General features: G+C 39.0%; 1 protein-coding gene across 1 annotated transcript in view; it reads left to right on the top strand.

The window, feature by feature from the left end:
* Positions 1 to 23559, top strand: part of PKD2 (polycystin 2, transient receptor potential cation channel) — a 61912-nt gene extending 38353 nt beyond the window's left edge. The window contains exons 7-15 of the mRNA XM_059173237.1: positions 2200 to 2367; positions 4896 to 5077; positions 6219 to 6339; positions 11192 to 11290; positions 13688 to 13809; positions 14060 to 14177; positions 15482 to 15645; positions 20673 to 20820; positions 21179 to 23559. Of these exons, the coding sequence (XP_059029220.1) occupies positions 2200 to 2367; positions 4896 to 5077; positions 6219 to 6339; positions 11192 to 11290; positions 13688 to 13809; positions 14060 to 14177; positions 15482 to 15645; positions 20673 to 20820; positions 21179 to 21415 (1359 nt within the window). The 3' untranslated portion in view covers positions 21416 to 23559. The remainder of the gene's footprint in view (positions 1 to 2199; positions 2368 to 4895; positions 5078 to 6218; positions 6340 to 11191; positions 11291 to 13687; positions 13810 to 14059; positions 14178 to 15481; positions 15646 to 20672; positions 20821 to 21178) is intronic.
* Positions 23560 to 24309: the final 750 nt, after the last annotated feature.

Here is a 24309-nt window from a genome sequence, read left to right as displayed (position 1 = left end):
CTTTTGTTTCTTTTTTTTTAAAATAATTTTTAAAATTTTTATATAAACATTTAATGTATTATTAAATTATTACCCCTGTACCCCAGGGGTACAGGTCTGTGAATCTCCAGGTTTACACACTTCACAGCACTCACCATAGGACATACCCTCCCCAATGTCTACAACCCCTTCACCCTCTCCCTACTCCCCCCCCAACCCTCATCCTTTTGTTTCTTTAACAAAGGCTCTGAAATCTCTGGACTTACTTTAGTCAACCTATTTGACCTAAACAGTCTTTCTATCAGAGTTACTGATAAAAAGAAGACTATTAAGGAGTCTAAAAATCAGGGCCCCTTGTGGCTCAGTTGGTTGAGTGTCTGCCTTTGGCTCAGGTTATGATCTCAGAGTTCAGGAATCCAGCCCTGTATAGATCTGCTATCTGCTCAGCAAAGTTCCTGCTCTCTCTCTCCATCTCAACTTGTGCTTTTTGTCTCTTGCTCTGTCTCGGTCTCAAATAAATAAAAATCTTTAAAAAAAAAAAAAAAAGGTCTAAACTCAAATTGTTTTGTTGATTGGTAGGCTCAGGGGTGAAAATGATTAATTCATTTATTCAACAAATATTTTCTGAGTGTGTGCTATGTGCCTGGCATTGTTCTAGGCATTAGGGATATAGGACTGAACAAAACAACCCAAACCTCTGCCCTTAGGAAGCTTACATTAAGGAAGGGAAGTTCTTTGGTAGATGGGGATGGAGAATCCCAAAGAAAACTCAGGAGGACATAACTCAAGTGCTTACAGAATCTCTTTCCCTCATCTCTTTTCTCTCATTCTCTATTTTGATGATGAATTTTGTAGGAAATTCAGTGTGTTGATAAGATATTAATGTTGTTTAAATGACTACATCTTGGGTACAAGGCAGTTGTCCCTCGTGAGAGTTGGATAAAGGGTTATTGTTGTTTAAGTCAGTCAGCCCTTCCCCTCTCAACTAAGTTAACATAACAAAATATTTTCGGTATATTCCAGAGAACCCCAAATATTCCCACCACCAGCACAGAAATCCAAGATTTGCTCTGAGGATCCTTCACAGAAAAAGAAAAGGTGGTGAGGTTGGCTTTTTTCAGCTGTGGTTGGTAGCCAGGCAGGTCTTTGCTATGATAACCACCCGGAGCCATGATTTGGACAGCCATCTCCAGAAGGACTAGTGAAGTGACCTTTGACCATCATGCATGAGGAGAGAAAGGGAATGAACAGCAAAGGTCTCAGCACCTGTGACAGCCCACCTGCTGTGGCTTCAGGCCCCACAGGAGGCCCAGGTTGCGATGGTGAACCTCTAACAGTTTCCACATCTACACATTAATCCAGTGGCAATGGATGGGAGTAGGGCCCAATGTTCTCCTGAGATGTGGTTTTAGAACCCAGAACTAAAGCCAATGTGAAAAGTTGCATGGTCATAAATTAAGGGAGAGAAGTGAGCAGGAGGGAAACCCTTGGCTCACATATATTCCCACAGTAAATCTTGAGTTCTCTCACACCCATCATCCCCACCATCTTTCAAGACCAAGGATCTTTCCTCTTAAGGGCCTCTTTCGATATGTCTTATTTCACCCTTCACCTTATGTAGTGTGATGTCGGTTCCTTCCTAGGTCTTTGTGTTACTTATTTTTGCATGTGTGCCTCGTCTTGAACCAGAGCATGAGTTTCTTGAGAACAGCTTGTGCATCTTACTTCTTACTTACTTATATCTTAGCCTTGGCACTGTACTGTGTACGTAGGTACTCATATTTGTTGAATAGTGGAAAGAATGTATGGCTGGTGGTTGAAAACAAACAAAAACAAAGCAAGATGAGGCTGAGAAAGCAGAAGGGTGGAAAGTGATTTGGATGAGGGTGGCAGAAAAAAAAACAAGGCATTCCTGTTTGATTTTGTAATAGAGCAACATATCGTGTGTGTGTGTGTGTGTGTGTGTGTGTGCACACGCGCATAGGTGCACACACGTACACGTGCACTCACTGGATTTCTCTTCCTAGCTAAGGGAATGTAAGTGGTTTATTGTTATACCTGTTTTGGGCCGTGGTCAACACCTGTCACTTGTATGAGTGATTTGGATAAGTAGATGGGTGAACCCTAGGACTAATACATGGGTGAGGAAAAATAGTTGTTTGAAGGTAAGTTACATGTTTCTAAAACACTGTAATGATACATAAATCTTCTGTTTTCCAGCTGTCAATGGTAGCTATAGGAATTAAGATACATAGAGCATCAAATGTGGAGGTGCTGCTACAGTTTCTAGAAGATCAAAATACTTTCCCCAACTTTGAGCATCCGGCATACTGGCAAATACAGTTCAACAATATAGCTGCTGTCATCGTGTTTTTTGTCTGGATTAAGGTAATTTACAAATTTCATGTCCTGGATTTTTGATAATGTTTTTCTCTTCTTTTTACTAACAAGAGTTAACACAAAATGCTGGAGGACCTGAATTTGCTTTTGTGGCCAAATTCGGACAGCCAGCTGTAGCCGCTTCATATCTTACAAGTAAACTAGCAGAATCCATGTCATCCTTCCTCTCATTGTGAATGACCTGGCCTGCTATCTTGCAAGACCTGTCCCTGCAGGTTTGTTTAACAGATGTGGTTAAGAGCCCTTCTCAAGGTCATCTTGGCCTGGGGCCCTAGGCTACACTAACACAGGGACTGGTCTGAGTTTCACCTGATGTGGTGTGACCAAGGGAAGGAAAAGAAACTAAGAATGAGGAATGCAGATGGGAAGGGAGGGGAAGATGCAATGGAAATGGTCTACAGTGGGGTAAAAGAGGGGTCACCCTCTTTCCCGGGTGGAGGCCATACGGAAGTTTTACCTAGAATTGAGGTTGGGACAGATACATACTCTTCCAAGTAGTACCTTAATTACTCGTTTCCTTCTTTCTTGAAACGTAATGTGCATTTCCATGTATGTGAAAGGTTAGGGCATCTCATATGCAAATGAGCCTCAGTGCTGGATATGCAGGAAATTTTAGTAATAACGAGGCATCTGCCAGCATGTCACCTGTGAAGATCTAGGATTCTGCTATCTAGGCAGCGGCTACGAGCCACAATTGGCTCTTAAATTGAAATTTTAATTAGTAAAAATCACATACCATTAAACATTCAGTTCCTGTGGCACTCTAGCCACATTTTAAGATCTCAGCGTCTGTATGTGGCTGATGGCTACTATACTGGACGGTGGAAATAAAGAACATTTCCATCGTGACAGAAAGTTTTATTAAACAGCACTGTTTTAGAAGCTACTCACCAACAGTTACTTTTCCCGCTGAATTGGTATTCACACCTGGAAGGCCTGCGGTTTATCAGAGGGTGCAGGCCTCATCCTCTATCTCTCGTGCTATTTATTTAGGTACATTCTTATTCGGGAAAAACCACCGCTCGCACACCAAACCTTTAGTACAAAATAGTAATAATCAAGTCCAATAGGAATTAAGTAATGTGATTGCAACAACCCTCAAAAAATGTTTCTTGTGGCCCGAATCAATGTATAAGAGCTCTTTACGTAAAATTCTAGAGATTTCCTTCCAATTTGTGCCTCAGGCTAAGAATTTTACTTAGTGCTTTGCTTGTAACTGTTCTGCTTCCGAAACTTGAAGAACCATTAAAGTTGTTTAAGGCAGGGCCTGTGACTAGACTTCTAACGTATCCCCCTAATGGTCTTCCCTCAGGACTTCGCGCTAGAGTTCCTGAGGTTGTCAGGCCTCTGGGCTGTGATCAGCAACCTGAACAGCCATCCTTAGTGAACAGAAATGTTCACTGTGGGGGTGCCTGGGTGGCTCAGTGGCTCAGTGACAAAGCCTCTGCCTTCAGCCCGGGTCATGATCCCAGGGTAGTGGGATCAAGCCCCGCATCAGGCTCTCTGCTCAGCAGGGAGCCTGCTTCTTCCTGCCTCTCTGCCTACTTGTGATCTCTCTCTGTCAAATAAATAAATAAAATCTTAAAAAAAAAAGAAAGAAAGAAATGTTCACTGTGGCTTTGGCATCAAACAGAGCTGGGTTCTACTGCTAGCTCTGAGTCCTTGCTGCCTCCTAGAGACAGGATACCAGTATTTCAATGTCATTGCAAAGATTTGAGTCAGTATACATAGCCCTTCCCATAATGTCTGGCACGTAGTCACTAAACAATGAATGATAGTTAATAACATGCAGTAAGTATTTCCTGGAGGAGGTTTTTGTTTTTCTTTACTAACTTTCTTTTTGAGGATTTTTTTCGTCTTTAATTTTAATCTTTCTTAGGGGAGGGTTCCCCAGTCCTCTTAATTATTATTTGAACCTGTTTCTACTTGCCACCATCATGTCAAATGTTAGCAACATCAGGGCAGGCCTTTGTTCTGTCCTCTGCTGTTCCCAGCTCTAAGAACAGTGCCTGGCACATGGTAGGCACTCAACAAATACTTTTTGAACGAATAAATAGAAACTGCTGGGTTTGGGGGGGGCGGGGGAAGCAAGTCAAAAAAGCGCTCTCTCATCCAAAAATATTGTTGTAAAATAACATAACATAAAACTGATCACGTCAGTGGCATTAATTACATTCACAGTGTTATACATTTCCAGAACTTATTCATCATCCCAACTGAACTCTGTATCCAGTGAACACTAATTCCAAACTCCCCCCTCACCCCAGGCCCTGGTCACCTCGTCTGTCTCTACGAATTTCCATATTCTAGCTACTCCGTGTTAGTGTAGTCATACAATAGTTGGGTTTTTTGTGTGTGTCTGGCTTATTTCACTTAGCATAGTGTTTTCAGGGTTCATTCATGTTGTGGCCTATATCAAAATTTCATTCCTTGGTAGGGGTGGATAACATTCCATTGTGCATATCTACCACATTTTGTTTACCTATTCATCTATTGATACCTTCTCTCTGTTACAGCTCTTCAAATTCATCAACTTTAACAGGACAATGAGTCAGCTCTCCACAACCATGTCTCGGTGTGCCAAAGACCTCTTTGGCTTTGCAATTATGTTCTTCATTATTTTCTTAGCATATGCTCAGTTGGCCTACCTCGTCTTTGGAACTCAGGTTGATGACTTCAGTACTTTCCAAGAGTGTATGTAAGTATATATGAAATTAAAAAGAAAAATTTAATCAGAGATGTTACTGTGTTCTGAAGTTTAAAGAAATCTTCATGGGTGCTATTTAATCAACAAGTATTTTAAAATAGTTATTTAAAAATAAGAATTTATTATCTTTCCCGGAAGCAATGGCCCACCCATGCAGAGATGGCAGTGCATAATGCCAAAAAGCTTCAGAGAGCAGCTCTAAAGTAATAAGACATAGTAGAACAGCAATGGTGAACCAGTACTGTTACAAAGACGGAGGGCTTCTCAGCACCGAGTGCAGATGGCAGCTTTTAAGAGACATTTGCCTATATTTTCATTCTTACTCAATGTGGTTGCCATATGTTTTAAATTTGGAGATTTTTTTCTAAGAAAAAAATAGTATTTCTAATATTCTAAGAGCAATTCAAATCGGTACAGGAATTTTCAGTCATCCAGAGTTCTCAAATATGATATGAAGACTAAATAAATAAATAACATTATTAGATTTACATACCATTTAGAAAGGAGTTAGTTAGGAAAGAAGATGATTATGGTAATAGAAGTTAATAGGGCTTTGTACTGGAGGACAGCTAATTAATGTCACAGTTTGATGGATGTCAGGAACGGAAATGATTTTGCTGATTAAGACCCAGAATTGGCAACCCATGGCCACTCAGTACCACTTTGAGTACATGTGGGGATATTGGATCTTTGAATGCACACAATTTTGGTTGTCCTTCAAGTCTTCTTTTAAAGAGGTATTAAATTCAGAACCAGGGTAACTGTTGTGAAGTTTAGAGTTACCATGTTTTAGCCAGATTATGTGTTAAGTTCTTATAGCTGATTGCTTTGTGTCACCTAATAATAATATTATTATTTTCCTTTTAATTAAATGGAAATAACATATTTAGCATGAAAGCATATTATTTTTATTCCAGAGGCTTCAATTGGTCATATAAGTAGCAGGAGTTTTCCAAAGGGATTGACAATTTTCTATTATTTGGCAGCTATCTATACATATATATCTATACATATATATCTATCTATATATAAAAGGTCCAAAAGTGTGAGATCATCTTTAAGGAAAGTTACGTCAATGCTGGCCATTCTTTGTTTTTGTATTGTGCTGTTTTGTTTTGTTTTGTTTTTATAGTTTCACTCAATTCCGTATCATTTTGGGTGATATCAACTTCGCAGAGATTGAGGAAGCTAATCGAGTTTTGGGACCAATTTATTTCACTACATTTGTGTTCTTTATGTTCTTCATTCTTTTGGTATGTACACTTTTGTTTATAATGAGGTGATTTTAACTTCATAAATCACCATCGTAAAATCACCATCTTCCTTTTTCTGTCACTCTCTAGGGTCCTTACCATTTTTTTTAAAAGACCCAGGAATAACTGTAGAAGACATTTTTTAATTTTACTTCCCATTGATTCAGGTTTAAGTCGTCACCAAATACCTTTTCCATGGTCTTTCATTCATCTCCATATAAGTGTCTGTTTAGTGTAAAAAAAAATAAGATTACATGCAAATTTATAAAGTCACTTAAAATAGTGCTTTGCCGAAAAAGTAGAATGCTTACACGTGTATGTGCTTTTTTTTTTTTTTTTTAAGATTTCTATTTATTTGACAGATGACAAGTGCAGAGAGGCAGGCAGAGGGAGAGGGGGAAACAGGTTCCCCGATGAGCAGAAAGCCTGATGTGGGGCTCAATCCCAGGACTCTGGGGTCATGACCCGAGCTGAAGGCAGAGGCTTTAACCGGCTAAGCTACCCAGGGGCCCCTGCTTTTTTAAAACACAGATGTCAGCACTTTCGTGATCACTTGCTAGCATGACTTTCATTCATCTTTTTCCTCTTTTCTAAAAAGAAAAAAGGAACTGACAAAGCAAGCTAGATCCAGGATGTCAAGAGTAATATTCGAGTGAATTATTGTTTGTAAAGGTTAAGATATTTTTGTTTTAACTTAATAATATTTAGCACATCCTGGGGCCCCCGGGTGCCTAAGTGGGTTAAGCCTCTGCCTTTGGCTCAGGTCATGATCTCAGGGTCCTGGAATGGAGCACTGCATTGGGCTCTCTGCTCAGCAGGGAGCCTCTTCCCCCTCTCTCTCTGATTGCTGTTCTGCCTACTTGTGATCTCTCTGTCAGGTAAATAAATAAAATCTTTTTTAAAAAAATAGGGTGCCTGGGTGGCTCAGTGGGTTAAAGCCTCTGCCTTCGGCTCAGGTCATGATCTCAGGTCCTGGGATTGAGCCCTGCATCAGGCTCTCTGCTCAGCAGGGAGCTTACTTCCCTTCCTCTCTCTCTGCCTGCCTCTCTGCCTGTCAAATAAATAAATAAAATCTTAAAAAAAAATAATATTAACACATCTAGAGACTGCCTGCAAAGAACATTCAGATTTTAAATTTAAAGCTAAATGTAGGGACACTTCGGTGGCTCAGTTGGTTAAACAACTGACTCTTTGATTTTAGCTCAGGTCATGATCTCAGGATTATAAGATTGAGCCCTGTGTCAGGCTCCACACTCAGTACATACTTGAGATTCTCTCTCTCCCACCCACCCCCAGCTCTTGCTCTTTCTCTAAATAAATAAATAAAAATCTTTAAAAATTAGAAAATACAAAATAAAACTAAATCTAACAATGAGTAGAAATTGCTTTAAAAGTTACTTTCAAAAATAATTTTTCATTCTCTTGATTTTGTACAAATTAACATTTTTAACACTTTGACCCTAAGTTAATTAAGAGTTTTTAGGAGGCATTTTGTTCTTCATCTTAACATTTACACATTCATTTGTCTACCAAAAAATTACCAAGAAATTATTCAAGTAAGTTAGCTTAATCTAGGCAGTGGGTATTTTTCATCTAAACACTAATACTTAAGACTTTCCTGGGGCGCCTGGGTAGCTCAGTGGATTAAAACCTCTGCCTTCGGCTCCAGTCATGATCCCAGAGTCCTGGGATGGAGCCCCACATGGGGCTCTCTGCTCTGCGGGGAGCCTGCTTCCCTCTCTCTCTTTGCCTGCCTCTCTGCCTACTTGTGATCTCTGTTAAATAAATAAATAAAATCTTTTAAAAAAATACTTAAGTCTTTCCTTACATCAGTCATCATTGTAAGAAAACAACGAAATTGTCTCCATTTTCAATAGATTTTATAAGATGCTTTGTGTAAAGTTCAGTAATTCAGTGTACTATCCCCAAAGTTGTTCCAAGAATTTAGTGGTTTTGTATATGGTTAAGCACTATTTATAGACTGAGTATCAGAACTACTTTAGTAGGATGGAAAGAGTCAGGAATATCAAATAAGTCCATTTGTATCTTATATGTATGTATCATTAGTTTTATTGAGTTTTTTTAAAGGATTTATTTATTTATTTTAGAGAGGGGAGAGAACATGAGCAAGGGAAGAGGCAGAGGGCGAGAGAGAGACTCTCAAGCAGACTCCTTGCCGATCGCAGAGTCCGACGCAGGGCTCCGTCTCATGACCCTGAGATCATGACCTGAGCTGAAACCCAGAGTCAGATGCTCAACTGACTGAGCTACCCAGGTGCCCCCATATCATTAGTTTTAAAGTGAAACCTCTCTAGTTTCTTTTTCCAGTCATATGTTAAGGGAAACATAGAGGGAACAGTTAGCCTTTTTCAGTTCTAACACTGGTAGCACTTTCGATTCTGGAACTCCTGAATCCCTGAATCTCTACTAAGAAAACAAAAACCAGGAACTGAGAGCTCCACCATAGACCCTCTAGTTAACTGCAGGTCGCCTAAGTTTTCTTTGTGTGTCTGTCTGCTGCATGAGAGACGGACCTGTAGCAATTCAAAATGGTCAGATGTGGACTTGTCTGAAGGTGGGTTTTTGCCCTAAAACTGGTCATTTCATCAAATCCATCAATAGAACATGAAAAGAAGCTTTTAGCTTCTGTCTTTATACTAAAGTAATTTTTCGTGCTATTGCAAAAAAGGAAATGGTCTCCCTGCACCCCACAGAGAGAGAGGAAGATGCTACTGTCAATTCACATTTTTCTTTAAAGAAATGACAAGCCAAGTGCAGAGTTGGCCATTTGTCTGAGATGACTGCAAGGTGTTAGTTTATTGCCCAGACTCTATTTTTTTATTATTTTATTTATTTATTTACTTATTTATTTCATGATTTTATTTATTTATATATATATAGAGAGAGAGAGAGAGAAAGAATGCAAATGAGTTGGAGGAGGGGCAGAGGGAGAGAGAATTCCAAGCAGGCTCCACACAGAGCCCAATCACTCTTAAGATCATGACCTGAGCCAAAATTAAGAGTCTCAGATGCTTAATTGACTGAGCTACCCAGGTGGCCCTGCCCTGGCTTTGAAAGAAGCCACTGTGATGTGAGCTGGTCCAATGGAAGCAAAAGTCCGTCATCACTAGGGAAGGCCTTCTGATTACATATCAAGCAAACCTTCTGAGACAGAATGGAAAGAAGGAGGGGGAACTTCTCTACCCACATCCTCAATAGCCTTTCTCAGCCACGTTTAATTTTTTTAAATCTCTTCAGAGAACCCACACTTTAATCCTATAACTAAGATATTTACAGGTGTTAGCTACCAGCCATTTGGAAACTTAAAAAGAGAACACTAATTGCCTGGGTTGGGAGGAAAAATGTGGGAGATGTTACTCTGACTGCCTTTGGAATTGAGCATTAAGCCAGGAACTTACGTGCATTTTATATTTTATTCTCATTTTTGCTACAGGATCTTAAATAGTATTCCTCCTTTGTTTGTAGCAATTTAGTAGCACACTAAAATAATAGAGCTCTCTTTCATTCATTCCCCATTTAATAAGTATTTACTGAGCCACTCCACTGTATTCCAGGGAGGGTGGTAGGTACTGGGGGTGCGGTGGTAAGGAAAGTAAGAGACCAGCCCTGCCCTCAGGGAGATTCCACAAACTTGTGGAGACAACAGACCTAGTCAAATACATAACTCTGGGGGCACCTGGGTGGCTCAATCAGTTAAGTGTCTGCCTTTGGCTTAGGTCCTGATCCCAGGGTCCTAGGATGGAGCCTTGTGTCAGGCAGGTTCTGCTCATCCCTCTCCTCCTCACTCATGCTTTCTCTCTCTGTCTGTCTCTCAAATAAATAAAAATCTTAAAAAAAATAAATAAATAACTATAGTCACAAACCATATCAGTATGCCAGAAAGAGGAGTAAAGAAAGAATGTATTAAAGAAGGAACTGATCGGTTGGGTGTGGTGTTTCAAAAAAAAAAAAAAAAAAAAACTGTGGGAAACAGGTGTTGGAAATATAAACCATTATCTTGGGGAGGGGAAACTTAGGAAAAATGAACTAACCATTATTGAATAATAACAACTATAAATTATGTAGCACTTATCACGTGTGAGGCCTTGTCCTAAGCACTTGACATAGATTATTTCATTAATTCTTACAACAGATCTGTAGTGGAGGAACTATTGTTTCTCCCATTTTATTAATGTAAGAACAAATGAGTTTTAAAGATTGGAACATTTAAACAATATAGTCTTGGCAGGGCTAATACTGAAACCCAAGCGTGTTTGACTCCAAAGTCTGTATTTTTCACTAAGCTTCTCTTGACTATCTTTCTTCTATGAAGCCTACTGTATTCCCATTTGCAGAGATCTTTTTAACTCTTCAAAATGCACTCTGTAAATCTCAAATAATAAAATATAACAGTATTTGGAAGAAGCATAGAATTCCCCTTGTCTGTATTGACTGTTGAAATTTGAAGAGCTATGTAGAGTTCTCCATTTCTATTAATTTCTGTCAGGTGAAAAAAGTGTAGATAACATAGACAAGCAAAAATAATAAAATAATACCATCATCCATAGGTAAATACATCAGTATTTTGTTGTATTTCATTCTTGTCTCTTTTTGTAAAATATATCACAATATATGGTTTGTAAATAAGAATATACATTGCATTTTCCTTTGGCATGACTTAGTGAAAAAAATAATTTTCCCAAAGTATATAGTAGCAAAACTATTAATTTATGTCTTCTTAAGAAATCAGATTGTTAAAAAACAAAAATGCATATGTCAAATTTCAGATTGATGTTTAGAAAGTATATTTAGTTTCTTCTTTAATCTCAACTTTCCTTTGATTTACAAACAGAATATGTTTTTGGCTATCATCAATGATACTTACTCTGAAGTTAAATCTGATTTGGCCCAGCAGAAAGCTGAAATGGAACTTTCAGATCTTATCAGAAAGGTATGACAAGCCCTAATTCTCACAACTGCTTTATTTTCTACATAAAATGAGCATTGTTTCAGCCAGATTTCCACATCAAAGTTGATCCATTGTAAGGGTTTCAAGTGAAGAGTAGATTGCTACATGTCATCAATAATTTAAATGTTCTCTGTCTTGGAGCTAGAGATGGGTATGCTGCTAGCTTGGACTTAAATTCTGGGAATCTTTTATTGACCTAGAATTAAATTCTCAACAGTCTCTTGCCCTAGAATTAAAAATCTCAACAATCTCCTTTGACTCTTGAGAGCTGAGCTGCTGGTTTTACCTTTATTGTTTTGAGGACACCTCTGGTAGGCTATCATGTGCAGATCCAGAGTTCAGAATCAACTGGAAGGGAAGAACCTAAAGACATTTCTACTTTCTCTTTCTCACATACAGTTTTCAAAAAGAAGAAAAAAAAGTTTTAGAAGAGAATATTTTGTCATTCACCCTTTATCCTTGACCTTCCAGGGAAGTTTTAAAATAATCAAAGGAAAAAGGCCACAGAGTAAGGGCCTGAGAACTTTCACTTACGCACCTTCTCAGGAAGTTGTTAAGTAAATGGAAGGGCAGGACAGGAAAGTTGGGTAGCTTTGTTCTTCTCAATGTGATTTCTTTATTTGGTTTAAAGTATAAAACTTAAGCAACAACAAATAACTACATCTAAAGCACACAGCTTGTTCCCTAACATCATTTTGCTAAGAGACCAGTGGCTCCTGGACTGTGTGATCTTTTTCTGTTGGTTTAGATCCTAAGACTGTGCTGTCTGTGAATCATGTTGAAACAGAGAACTTCCAGTTCTTAAACAAAACCCCTTGTTTCAACAGTAAATTTTGGAACACTGGAAAAAACAAAATTCAATTTAAAAAGAAATAACACACACTAAACAAATAAATAAATACTATGAAAATCTTTTCAGATCACAAAAAAAAAAAAAAAAAAACAAAAAAAAAAACAACACTTGGATGGGACCTAAAATTTGAGTTATCCGGATTTTTTCAAAAACATTTTATGACATCTTAGCAAATGTCCAAGGTGTATACAAGCAGTCCTTACTTTGCACTTCGGTTCTGAGATGCACAGGTTTCAATTATTTCATGTTAAATATGGCCAGCCTCTCTACACAGTTCCCCATTTCAGTTGTCACAGTATCTTGACTGTGAATAATACTATAAAGTGCAAACTTCCAATTTTCACAGAACATTTCAGTTATCACAGTATATTAACTGTACTGGCATAACATAAACTTCACGGCTAGCTCTTCAGTCTACAAATCGTTACATAAATAACAGATGTGTATCATAATCAGTAACATCCCTTCTTACAAAGTCTAGGCTAGGTCAAGGAGCACCTGCCTTTCAGTGCAGGCATAAAACATGTACTTGTGTTGCTTCTTTCTCTCTCTCTCCCTGTGAGCACCCCCATGTGATGTTTTACAAAAACATCTCAAAGGGAGAATGGGCCAGCAAAAAGGAAAGCACAGCAAAGAAACCAAGACTGGTAACACGGAAAGTGAAGTTCAAAACAAATGTAAGAGAGTTCTAGAATAGGGAGCTGTGGGAATGCTGACACTGCTACCCTTCAAAATCTTGAATATCTGTAGAAAAAATGATATGGAGTCTAATAACCTAGTAAAGGCAAATTTATCAATATGAATGAGGGTAGTGGTTGTGTTGGAAAGTTCCGACGAAGCGTCTCCTAGGAAGTGACGCTGGCAAACAGCGTCACATACAAGGAACTCTGGAGATATTTTACAACATTAAAAGGGCAAAGGATAAAATGTTGGGAGCTGATCCATATTAAGAAGGGATTATCAGAGCTCCTCAAGACAGAAAAGAGGCTTCCTGCATATCCTGTGACACAGGAAGAAGGGAAGCACTATTCAAACTACTCTGGGTAAAATTGTTACAAAGAAATAAGACATTTTATTTTTTAATGTTTCTAGTGTTTTAAATTTCAGTGTACTAAATAAATATTCATTTTATGTTTTTTTTAATCTCCCCATAAATTTATAACGAATGCCAAGGGAGTTTTTAACGCTTTGAATAAAAGGTTTTGTTTTTTTTTTAAGTTTATTTATTTAAGTAATCTCTACGCCCAACGTGGGGCTTAGACTCATGACCTCGAGATCAAGAGTCGCATGCTCTCCTGACTGAGCCAGCCAGGTGCCCCGGTAAGATGTTTCAAAGGTCACAGAGCAGTCACAAGTTTTCCTGTTGATTATTAACATCACTTGCAGTTTCGCCTTGTGTGATCATTTTGACAGTCCTGCATGTCCGTGCAAAGCAAGATCTACACTAGTAGTTACTAGTGTAAATGAGTGGGAAAGCACATGCAAAAAAAGAGAATAAACTAAACCCAGTCGTTTCTTTTCAACAGGGCTGCCATAAAGCCTTGGTCAAACTCAAACTGAAAAAAAATACTGTGGATGACATTTCTGAGAGTCTGAGGCAAGGGGGAGGCAAGTTAAACTTTGATGAACTTCGACAAGATCTCAAAGGGTGAGAATCACACATTTTGAGGCCCTGGGAAATTCCTATATAAACATAAGTTCTTGGTGACACAGATTTATCTGGTCTGAGTACTCAGAGAAATGCTCTTTTTTTCAAAGGAGGTGTCTTTCTGGAACGTATCCTCAGAGGAGGGCTGGCCCTGATTCAGCAGTTTCCCTTTTGTTCTGCATCATGTCTCTGTGCTTGCATTGGACCATGTACATGAATGATTTCATCTGTAACCTCTCAATAATTTCAGGAAGGGCCATACTGATGCAGAGATCGAGGCAATATTCACAAAGTATGACCAAGATGGAGATCAAGAACTGACCGAACACGAACATCAGCAGATGAGAGACGACTTGGAAAGAGAGAGGGTGGGTCTCGTTTAGAGCCGGGTTTGATTCAGCCCCCACCGTGTTCCAGACACCATGCTACGTGGTGGGTTACCGAGAGTCTCTCTGTCTCTCTGCCTCTTTCTCTGTCTCTCTGTCTCAGTTTATGTAGTAGTACCCGGCATATTCCGAAAAGGATATATAACGTAATAATATGTAAAACTAGATTAGATTGACATAAATGCAAAAAATCAAAATGAAAAAAATGAGGTGAAACAAACTGAAATTAAAACTAGACTATGAAGCTAAAAATTTAAATACATATATGCTTGTTAAAGACTGAGCTACAAATTCGGCCCCAATAAGCCTTCTGGTCATCAGCTTGAAAAGGGAAACCTAGGAGTTACATACTTCACAGTGTCCATGAGAGTGAGGAAAACAAGATTGCTCAGGAGATATAAAGTTAGTTGCTCTATAAATTAACACTTATAATAAAATAAAACTAGCAGCTGCCTTCCATCTGAGTGCTTATCATGAAATGATCTTTCATAATCAGAAAGGATAATTAAAAGCTTTTAACATTAACTTTAAAAATAAGTGACTAAACAGGGGCACCTGGGTGGCTTGGTGGGTTAAGCCTCTGCCTTCAGCTCTGGTCATGATCTCAGGGTCCTGGGATCAAGCCCCGCATCGGGCTCTCTGCTCAGCGGGGAGCCTGCTTCCCCCTCTCTCTGCCTCCCTCTCTGCCTACCTGTGATCTTTCTCTGTCAAATAAATAATATCCTTAAAAAAAAAAAAATGGCTAAACAAACCAAAAACATCCATGGCAATTGAGGTACAGAGAATATAGGTGAATAATATTCTATGCAAAAGTCCCTTTTCTATAAGGAGATAGTATTGAACAGCAGTTTCCAAACTGCTCCACAGAACAGTGTCAGTAGGTGGGAAACTTTACCAGGTATAGTGAAATGTGAACAGGACAGTGAATACAATCATCTTTCACTAGGCTGTTTTTAGTTAAAATTTTTATTTAAGATTATATCCTCCCTACTTTGTAGCTATTAAATGTGTTCTCTCTTTTATGAAAAGGGGATAATACATTTCTTCATTTACTTTTGTTGTTGTTTTATTTTTTAATATTCTTTCTTGTCCAAACAAGTTAGTAGTTCCATGCTGGTCATTAAAAATCTGTTTTGAAAATTGGCCAGTCCATGAAATTTAGAAGACTGGCAATCACAGTCTGGTGCTAAATGGTACATGCCCATTTGCCATTTGCTTGAGCCCACAGTGAAGCTCTGTGGGACTCGCTGTTCTCGCTCCTCACTCAGTGACCCCTTGTTCTTCAGGAGGACCTGGATCTGGATCATAGCTCTTTACCACGTCCCATGAGCAGCCGAAGTTTCCCACGAAGCCTGGATGACTCTGAGGAGGATGATGATGAAGACAGTGGGCATAGCTCCAGAAGGAGGGGAAGCATTTCCAGTGGGGTTTCTTATGAAGAGTTTCAAGTGTAAGTATTAAGGAATTGGCAGAATTGGGGCTGACAAGTTCAAAGGAGACCAAGCAGCTTCTCTTATCTCTCAGTTTGATCCTTTCCATACTAAAGAAATTCCTTATAGGAAAATCAGCAAATAAAGAAAACATTAAAATCTCTCCTAATCCCACTAAACCAAAATGCCAGTTAACATTTTGATGTCTGTATCTCTATTTACATGTGGGTTTTTTTTTTAATATGTTTTTATTGCCGTGGCCCATGATATATCCTAAAGGATGTTCCATGTGCTTCTGAGAAGAATGTGTGTTCTGCTCTTGTTAAGTGGAGTGTTCTATAGGTGTATTTTAGGTCTAGTGGTTTATAGTGTTACTCAAATCTCCTATTTCCTTTTGTTCCACCCGTTTGTTCTATCTACTTTTGGAAGTGGGTTATTAATGTCTCCAACTATATTGGGGCTCCTGAGTGGCTTAATCATTAAAGTGTCTGCCTTTGGCTCAGATCATGATCCCAGGGTCCTGGGATGGAGACCTGCGTCAGGCTCCTTGCTCAGCAGGGAACCTACTTCTCCCTCTCCCTCTGCATGCAGCTCCCCTTGCTTGTGCTCTCTCTGTCAAATGAATAAATAAAATCTTTAAAAAGAAAAATCTCCAACTATCATTATTAACTTGCCTCTTCTTTCTTTTCTGTAAGCTTTAGCTCTGTGTTTTTTGGAACTCTGCTGCTAGGTGTATATATGTTTACAATTGGTACCTCTTCCTAATAGATTGACCCTCTTTTCATTATAAAATGTCCTACTTTATCTCTAGTAAGATATTTTTGTTGTTTTAAAGTCATTCTTGTCTGATATTATTATAGCAACTCCAGCTTTCTTATTGTTGCTTTTTGCATGATGTATTTTTTTCCATTCTTTCATTTCCAACCTGTTTGTATCTTTGAATCTCAAGTGTGTCACCTGTAGACAGCATTTAGTTGGATCTGGTCTTTTTATCCAGTCTGATAGTCTTTGCCTTTTGATTAGAATGTTTACTTCATTTACATTTAATGTTATCATTGATACGGCTGGACTTACATCTACCATTTTATTTTTCATTTCCTATAGGCCTTATGTCTTTTTTGTTTCTCTTTTTCTCCTTTATTGCTTTCTTTTCATAAAGTGGATATTTTCTAATGTAACATTTTAATTCCTTTAATAGTTTTTTTTCATTACATTTTTCAGTTATGTTTTTAGTGGTTGCTCTAGGACTTAACCTACACAAATCAATTTATCAGAATCTACCTCAGATTTATATTAACGTAATCTAAGGAGATATAGAAATATAATTCCTATTTAACTCTGTTAACTCCTCCCCTTTATATGCCATTATTATACATATTCATCTATATATGTTAGAAATCCAGTATCACATTTTTAGAATTACCACTTCATATAAATTTATGTCCCTTAAAAGAGCTGAGACAAGAAGAGAAAGTATATATTTATAGAGTTCAGCATATTCTTTTTCGTACTTACATTTCTGGTTCTCCTCATTTGTTTCTGTGGATTCAAGTTACCATCTGGTGTCATTTTGTATTACAGTACAACTTTGATCTTACCCACCTCCTTCGTTCTGGTATTGTCAAATATTTTATTACATTTCTATGTGTTATAGGCCCAACAATACAATTGTGTACATATTGTCTTGCATAGTCCTTTTGAAATCAGTGAATGAGAAATAAAAGGAAAAGGAGTATGCATCTATATTGTCTTCTACAGTTACACAGTAACATGTTCCCGTGTTCTTTGTGTTTTCATGGGGATTCTAATTATTATCTGGATCACTTGCTTTCAGCCTGAAGAACTTCCTTTAGTATCTCTTCTAAAGCAGGCCTGCTGGGGCACCTGGGCGACTTAGTCCGTTAGGCTTCTGCCTTTGGCTCAGATCATGATCTCAGTGTTCTCAGATCAAGCCCTGTGTTGGGCTCCTAGCTCAGAAGGGAGTCTGCTTCTCCCTTCCCTTCTGCCCCTCCCCACAGCTTCTGTGCTCTCTCGCTCTCTTTAAAATCTTTAAAAATAAAAAACAAAGCAGGCCCACCAGCTTGAATTCTCTCAGTTTTTCTTTATCTAGGGATAATTTTATTTCCCCTTCCTTTTCTTCTTGTCTCCACTATTTCTGATGAGACTAAAACTTAATTTTACTGAGGTTCCCTTGTATGTGATGGGTCACTTTTCCTTGCTGCTTTTAAGATTTTGTCTGTCTTTGTCTTTCAGTATTTTGACCATGATCTGTCTGGATGTGGATCTCTTTGCAGTTATCCTGATTAAAGTTCATTAAGCTGCTGGAATATATAATATTTTTATCAAATTTAGGAAGTTTTCAACTATTATGTCCTCAATTTTTTTTTTTAAGATTTTATTTATTTATTTGCCAGAGAGAGTGAGCACAGACAGGCAGGGTGGCAGCAGAGGCAGAGGGAGAAGCAGGCTCCCCACCGAGCAAGGAACCCAATGTGGGACTCTATCCCAGGATGCTGGGATCATGACCTGAGCCAAAGGCAGCCGCTTAACCAACAGAGCCACCTGGGCGTCCCGAGTCCTCAAATATTTTTTTGCTGCTTTCTCTCCTTTCCTTCTGGGAGTTCTATCCTATGTATGTACTGCTGTCCCACGTCTTTCTTCACTCTTTTTTCTCTCTGCTCTTCAGATTACATAGTTTCTGTCCATCTGTCTTGAAGTGCTGATTCTTTCTTCTGCCAGCTCAAATCTGCCGTTGAAACCCAACCTTTAGTGACTTTTTCATTTATTGTACTTTTCAACTCGAGAATTTCTCTTAGTTTCCTTGAAATAATCTGCATCTCTTTGTTGATATTCTCTATTTGATGAGACAATGACATCATACTGTCTATGTTTTTAAGCTTGATTTCCTTTAGTTCTTTGAATATATTTATAATAGCTACTTTGAGCTCTTTGTCTACTAAATCTATCTGGGCCCCCTTATAGGCAGTTTCTATTGCCTCATTTTTCTTATGTATATGTATGGGTCACATTTTTTCTGTTGTTGTTTTTTGGCATGCCTTTTTTTTTAATTGAAAACTGGAGATATTAAATATATATTATAGCAGTTTAGAATACTAATTTTCTTTCCTCCCCTACCCCCAGGCTTATTGTATTTGCTGTTTGCATGCTTGTTTTTTAATGAAGTCTGTACCCCCCACCCCACACTGTGAAACTTCTGATGTTGCTTCTCAGAGGGCACAGTCGTGACCACGTGACCAGACACGTCTTGAAAAGACAGTGCTTTTAGCAGGGCTCCTCTCATTGTCGTTCCCGATCTCTCTGTGAAGCTTTCCACCTCTGTTGATATTACTTCCAACTCTTAGCTTCCACTAACTGTTGGCTGGTTGGTCTGTTTTCAGTAATGCCTCAGGATATAAGCTGTTCCACACTCTGACCCAGTTCAATCCAGGCTCCTTTGCAGGGGTAGTTACTGAAGCCAGTCTTTAGCAGTCTTCTTAGCTGTCTCTTTCCCTGGTTCTTTCTGGTAAACTAGCTGGTAAACAATTTACCTTTTTATCTCATGGGGTGACCAACCTCGTCTTAACAATCTCCATTTGGAGGAACACTCTTAGGCTTAGCACTTTGTTCCACATAAAGCATTTCTCTTGGAGGAAGCTTTGGAGCCCTGTGTTCTGTGACCTGACTCTCCTCCCAGGCAAAACCTCTGTACCACAGCCTCAGAGCTAGGGGCAGGGACTGCTTCCCAAAGTGATACCCCTGTTTCATGAATAAGCCACTGGGCTAGGATGGCAGCCTTCAGTCTTCTCAGCTTTCCTGTCCTGGCATGGAAACTCCACCCTACAGTTGTCAGTTGGGTAGAAAAAGAGAACCTCATTCCTCTCAGCCACTCTTGCCTTAGATTAGATCCTCTGCAACCTGGATTTGGAGAGGAGAAATGCAACAGCCTGCCCCTCCCTGGGGGATCCCATAGCCCCCCACTGGGAGTTGAAGGGAGTGGGGGCCCTGTGTCCATTGCCAAACCAAACTGGAGTGACACTTCTGTCACAGTGAACTGGGGAAGACAGAGAGGGAGCAGACTGTAGTTCACATGTCATAGACTCTCACTCCTCTTACTAAAATCCAGTGGATTTTCTTAGATAAATGCTTCTTCATTTGCTGTATACTCTTAAGAAGATTTACAGAATTTTGAAAAAAGAATTTAAAGAATTTTCAATAGCTATGGTTGTTTCTCTGGGGAGAGTACCTATAGAGCCCTCATGGCATCATTCCAGAAGTTGTCTCCTATTTCTGTGTTTTTAAAGCATTTACATAACTTTTTATTCAAATCATTAGTGAGCAGTGTTTTCTAGCTACTTTATTTACTTAATATATTGTGAACATTATTATTTCATTAAATATTCCATCACCATATAATTTCTGGTGTCTCCTTGGAATTCCATTTTATGGATGAACAAGAACATATTTGAATGATTCTCTGTTAATTATGATCATTTTTTTTAAAAGATTTTATTTATTTATTTATTTGTTTGTTTGAGAGAGCAAGAGAGAGAACACAAGCAGAGGGGAGGGGCAGAGGGAGAGAGAGAAGCAAACTCCCCAGTGAACAAAGAGCCTGATGCGGGGCTCAATCCCAGGACCCCAAGATCATGACCTGATTCCAAAGCAGACACTTAACCAAGAGGCACCCAGGTGCCCCTAATGTAACTATTTTCAGTGAACTACTATTAATAAGCAAAACTCTAATGAGTATGCTGATAGCCCAAAAAAAAATCACACATATACATAGTTCCTTCGGAAATTTTCCCAAAAATGGAACATTGGAATAAAAGTTAAGCATATATTTTTAAAACTTCTAATACAGTGTTGACTTGCAGAAAAGTTGTGCCAGTTAGCATTCCCGTCAGCAATATGTGAGTTTATCACTAAAGTCTGAGACTGCTTAGAATGTGTTTCAGATTATCATGTTGTTTAAGAAGAGAAACCTCAGCACGTCCATCTGAAAAGCCAACTGGGTGGCTTTGACCCGCTCCCCTGCGTTTTCCCACAGCCTGGTGAGACGAGTGGACCGCATGGAGCACTCCATCGGCAGCATCGTGTCCAAGATAGACGCCGTGATCGTGAAGCTGGAGATCATGGAGCGGGCCAAACTGAAGAGAAGGGAAGTGTTGGGAAGGCTGCTGGATGGGGTAGCAGAGGTAAGTGGTCATGTGACACAGAAACACTGATTCAGTAAAATATCAGGGTATCCTATCTTGTAACCTTTAATCTGAGACGTTTTTTGAGATGTCTGTGTAACTGCAGATCAGGGCAATCAGATGATAATCTGGAGCTGTTAACGTAATACCGCAAGCACTAAGGCTTCTGCCTTCCCTGAATGGTAGAATGAAGCAAAAAAGTTACTCCAGTAGCTCAGGGAATTGCTATGTATGCTCTAAATTGCTGGTGTCACTTAATGAGAGATAATTTGGCTCCTTACTTTCCTAGGGCAACCTCTAAGCACAAAAGTATGTGTCGACCTACACCCAACATGGTGGTCTCTTTTTCCTTTATTAGGATGAAAGACTGGGTCGTGACAGTGAGGTCCACAGGGAGCAGATGGAGCGGCTGGTGCGGGAAGAGCTGGAACGCTGGGAATCGGATGATGCGGCTTCCCAGATAAGTCATGGTTTAGGCACACCCCTGGGACCGAATGGTCCACCTCGCCCCAGAAGCTCCCGCCCTTCTTCCTCCCAGTCTGCAGAAGGATTAGAAGGTGCAGGTGCAAATGGGAGTTCCAGTATCCACGTCTAGGACGTGTGTTAGGATGTGTTCCTAATTGGTGAGAAAGGGGCTGTGTTGCGTTGGCAGAACAAGTACACTATTTATATGCCCCGCCCACCATGCAATGCTGGTCTTTGTGACCAGCTGTTAATGCTTTTGCACTTTAATTTATTTTAGATAAACCTTGCCCATGGATCAATGAAGATTTTTTTTCTTCATGTAAGAAATCTGGGTGTAAATATTGAGTCTAGAAAAAAAGTCTTTGTAAAGTATTTGGAGTGGTATGCCTACTTGCTCCCGTGGGTGAGTCTTCTTAGTTGACAATGAAGTAGCCTTTAAAGTGAGGGGAGACCTGTTGGAACTCCTATCGGAGTTTTACTTCCAATCACAGAAATCAGTATTGGCATTTTTGCCCAGTGTGTGGAGGGAAAGTAGGGGCATTCTTTCCCACTCAGGCTTAGCTCATGGACATAATATAACACTTTCTTTTAAGAAAGGAGCCTGTTATTTCAACTACCTTCCTGGGGTAAACTTTTCTAAAAAATGAGCTGGAAAAGAACTCCAAACCAGAGAATGGATATGTAGTCATTATGCTAGAATTTGTATGAATGGTTAAGATAAATGTTGAATAATGTGCTATTTTTTTTTTGTTACTGTATCTGATGTCTGTGGGAATAACTGTTTGACTTATTCACAATATTTTTGCTCTGAACTGCAGGAAGCCAAAAGTGACTGATTGTGGGTTAATATGTCATCTCTAACCATAACGTGGGAAAATTGGAAAGAGCCCAATCACTGAGTTTTACTTAGTCTAATAATTAGTTTTATATGAAGGTTTGTCCATATATTCTCTTCCTAGGTGGCCCAGCTTATTTGCAACTGATTTTAATGTTGTAACTAATCTGGGATGGCCAACTTACTAAATGTTTTAAGTATGTACCGAAGGTTTTAGCTCAGCAGATATGTTCATTTTACACAAAAATTTAAAGGAGTTTTGAAATGCATACATAAATATTATAAAACTAAAGTTTGAGTTTTATGATGTTTTGAGAATATAAAACTCAAATGCTCTTTTTTTTTATGAGAGAGAGGGAGGGACAGAGCAACAGGGAGAGAGAGAACCTTAAGCAGGCTCCAAGCTCAGCAGAGAGCCCAACACAAGGTTCAGTCTCTTGACCCTGAGATCATGACCTGAGCCAAAATCGAGAGTTGGACATTTAACCAACTGAGCCACCCAGGCACCCTTAGAACTCAAATACTCTTGATCCTGCATCTCAGAACTAGAATTTTTCATCTAAATGGAGCTCAGTTTAATCAATTTTCTGGTATTGAAAATTTCATTAACAAAACGTATCAGCCAAAGTTCGAGTTTGCAGCAGGTTTTTTTTCCCCCATTAAGAGAGGATCTCTCACCAAATTAATGGAGAAGAAATCTATTTCTCAATAAAAAATAAAGATCTTATTTTTCAAAAGTGTTGAATGAGGTGACTGTGAGCTAATGGGACAAGCAAGAGAGAATGCAACGTTGGTGAGTTAACTCTGACTCGGAGAACAGGAGAAGAGAGGCCCACGTTTTAGTGCCTTGTTTTGAATTCTCACATTGCTCATGTAATGGGTAGAATATGTCAGTCAAATCTTCAATGAAAACATAAGCGAACAAATCTTTTAAAGCTAGCTTCCAGAGAAGTGATATACATTGGGTTTCTTTAACAGGATTTCTCCTGGCTTTCTTTCGAATATGCTACACAAAGTTCTTTATTACTAGGTACTAAAGTTTGCATTCCAGGGATACTGAGTGCATGTGTTTATGTCTGTGTACCGTGTTGTCACATGTAAACAAACTTCAGTTTGAAGTGCAGCCATTATGTGGTATCCATGTGCATTGACCATGTGCCATAAGTCAGTTATGGTCACTAGAAAGTCTTCTTATGTACTTCTTATTATACTGTTCCTCATTTCACCTGTAAGATTTTACAAAATCCCTTTTACCTGTAAGTTACATATTTTTTTCTCTTTAGTCATGGAGCATTCCCTTCTCATCCCTCTCCTATCAACCTCCCCTCTGTATTTGTGCTATTAAGATGTTACATACGCAAGTCTCTCGACAGTTGAGAACTTCATTAATGTGTAATATTGAGCACTTTACTTCTCAATAAAGACTTGGTATAATAACAGATGTGATAGTGGTCTATTTCCTAAGTAGAAGCATCTGGGTAATTTGTATCACATGAGACTTATTAGTAAAGGCTTAGACTTTGAAAAAGGCATCTTCGTTTTTTTATATCCCAGGAACTCTATGATTGACACATGACTTCTTCTGCTGAATGTGCTTCTAGGAGGTTATTCTAAGAATTGTGTAGTATTTCCTACTGTGCAGCTACCACATTTTACTTAATGCTTTTCTGTAGTGAAGAGTTGGCTCTAATATTTCTGTTATTTGAAAACTTTGAACATAATTCCCTCATTGGCTTTTCGTGAGTTCCTCCATGGGTATAGAACAGGAGTTGGAGTGTTGAATGCCAGGTCTACAAATATTTATTTTTTTAATTATATTTATTTGGCAAAGAGAGAGAGAGTGCATGAGCAGGCAGGAGGGGCAGAGAGAATCTCAAGCAGACTCTGCACTGAGCGCAGAGCCCAGTGCAGGGCTTGATCCCAGGACCCTGAGATCATGACCTGAGCCGAAATCAAGAGTAGAACATTTAACTGTCTGAGCCACCCAGGCGCCCCTATAAATACTTAATTTTATTCAGAACTGTCAGATTCCCCTCCGGAATGACTGCACCAGTCTACAGTTCCACAATGTGCATGAGATAACCAGTTTTATGCATACCCTCACCAGCATCCCTATCATCTAGCTTCCTACTTTTTTTAATAGCATGGTTTTAAAGTAAGGTTTCATTTTATTTTGCATTTCTCTGATT

Source organism: Mustela lutreola, chromosome 1 (assembly GCF_030435805.1).
Source record: "Mustela lutreola isolate mMusLut2 chromosome 1, mMusLut2.pri, whole genome shotgun sequence".
In the NCBI taxonomy this organism is placed as follows: Eukaryota; Metazoa; Chordata; class Mammalia; order Carnivora; family Mustelidae; genus Mustela; species Mustela lutreola.
The sequence above is the reverse complement of the archived record's forward strand: the minus strand, read 5'-3'. Positions and strand labels throughout refer to the sequence as shown.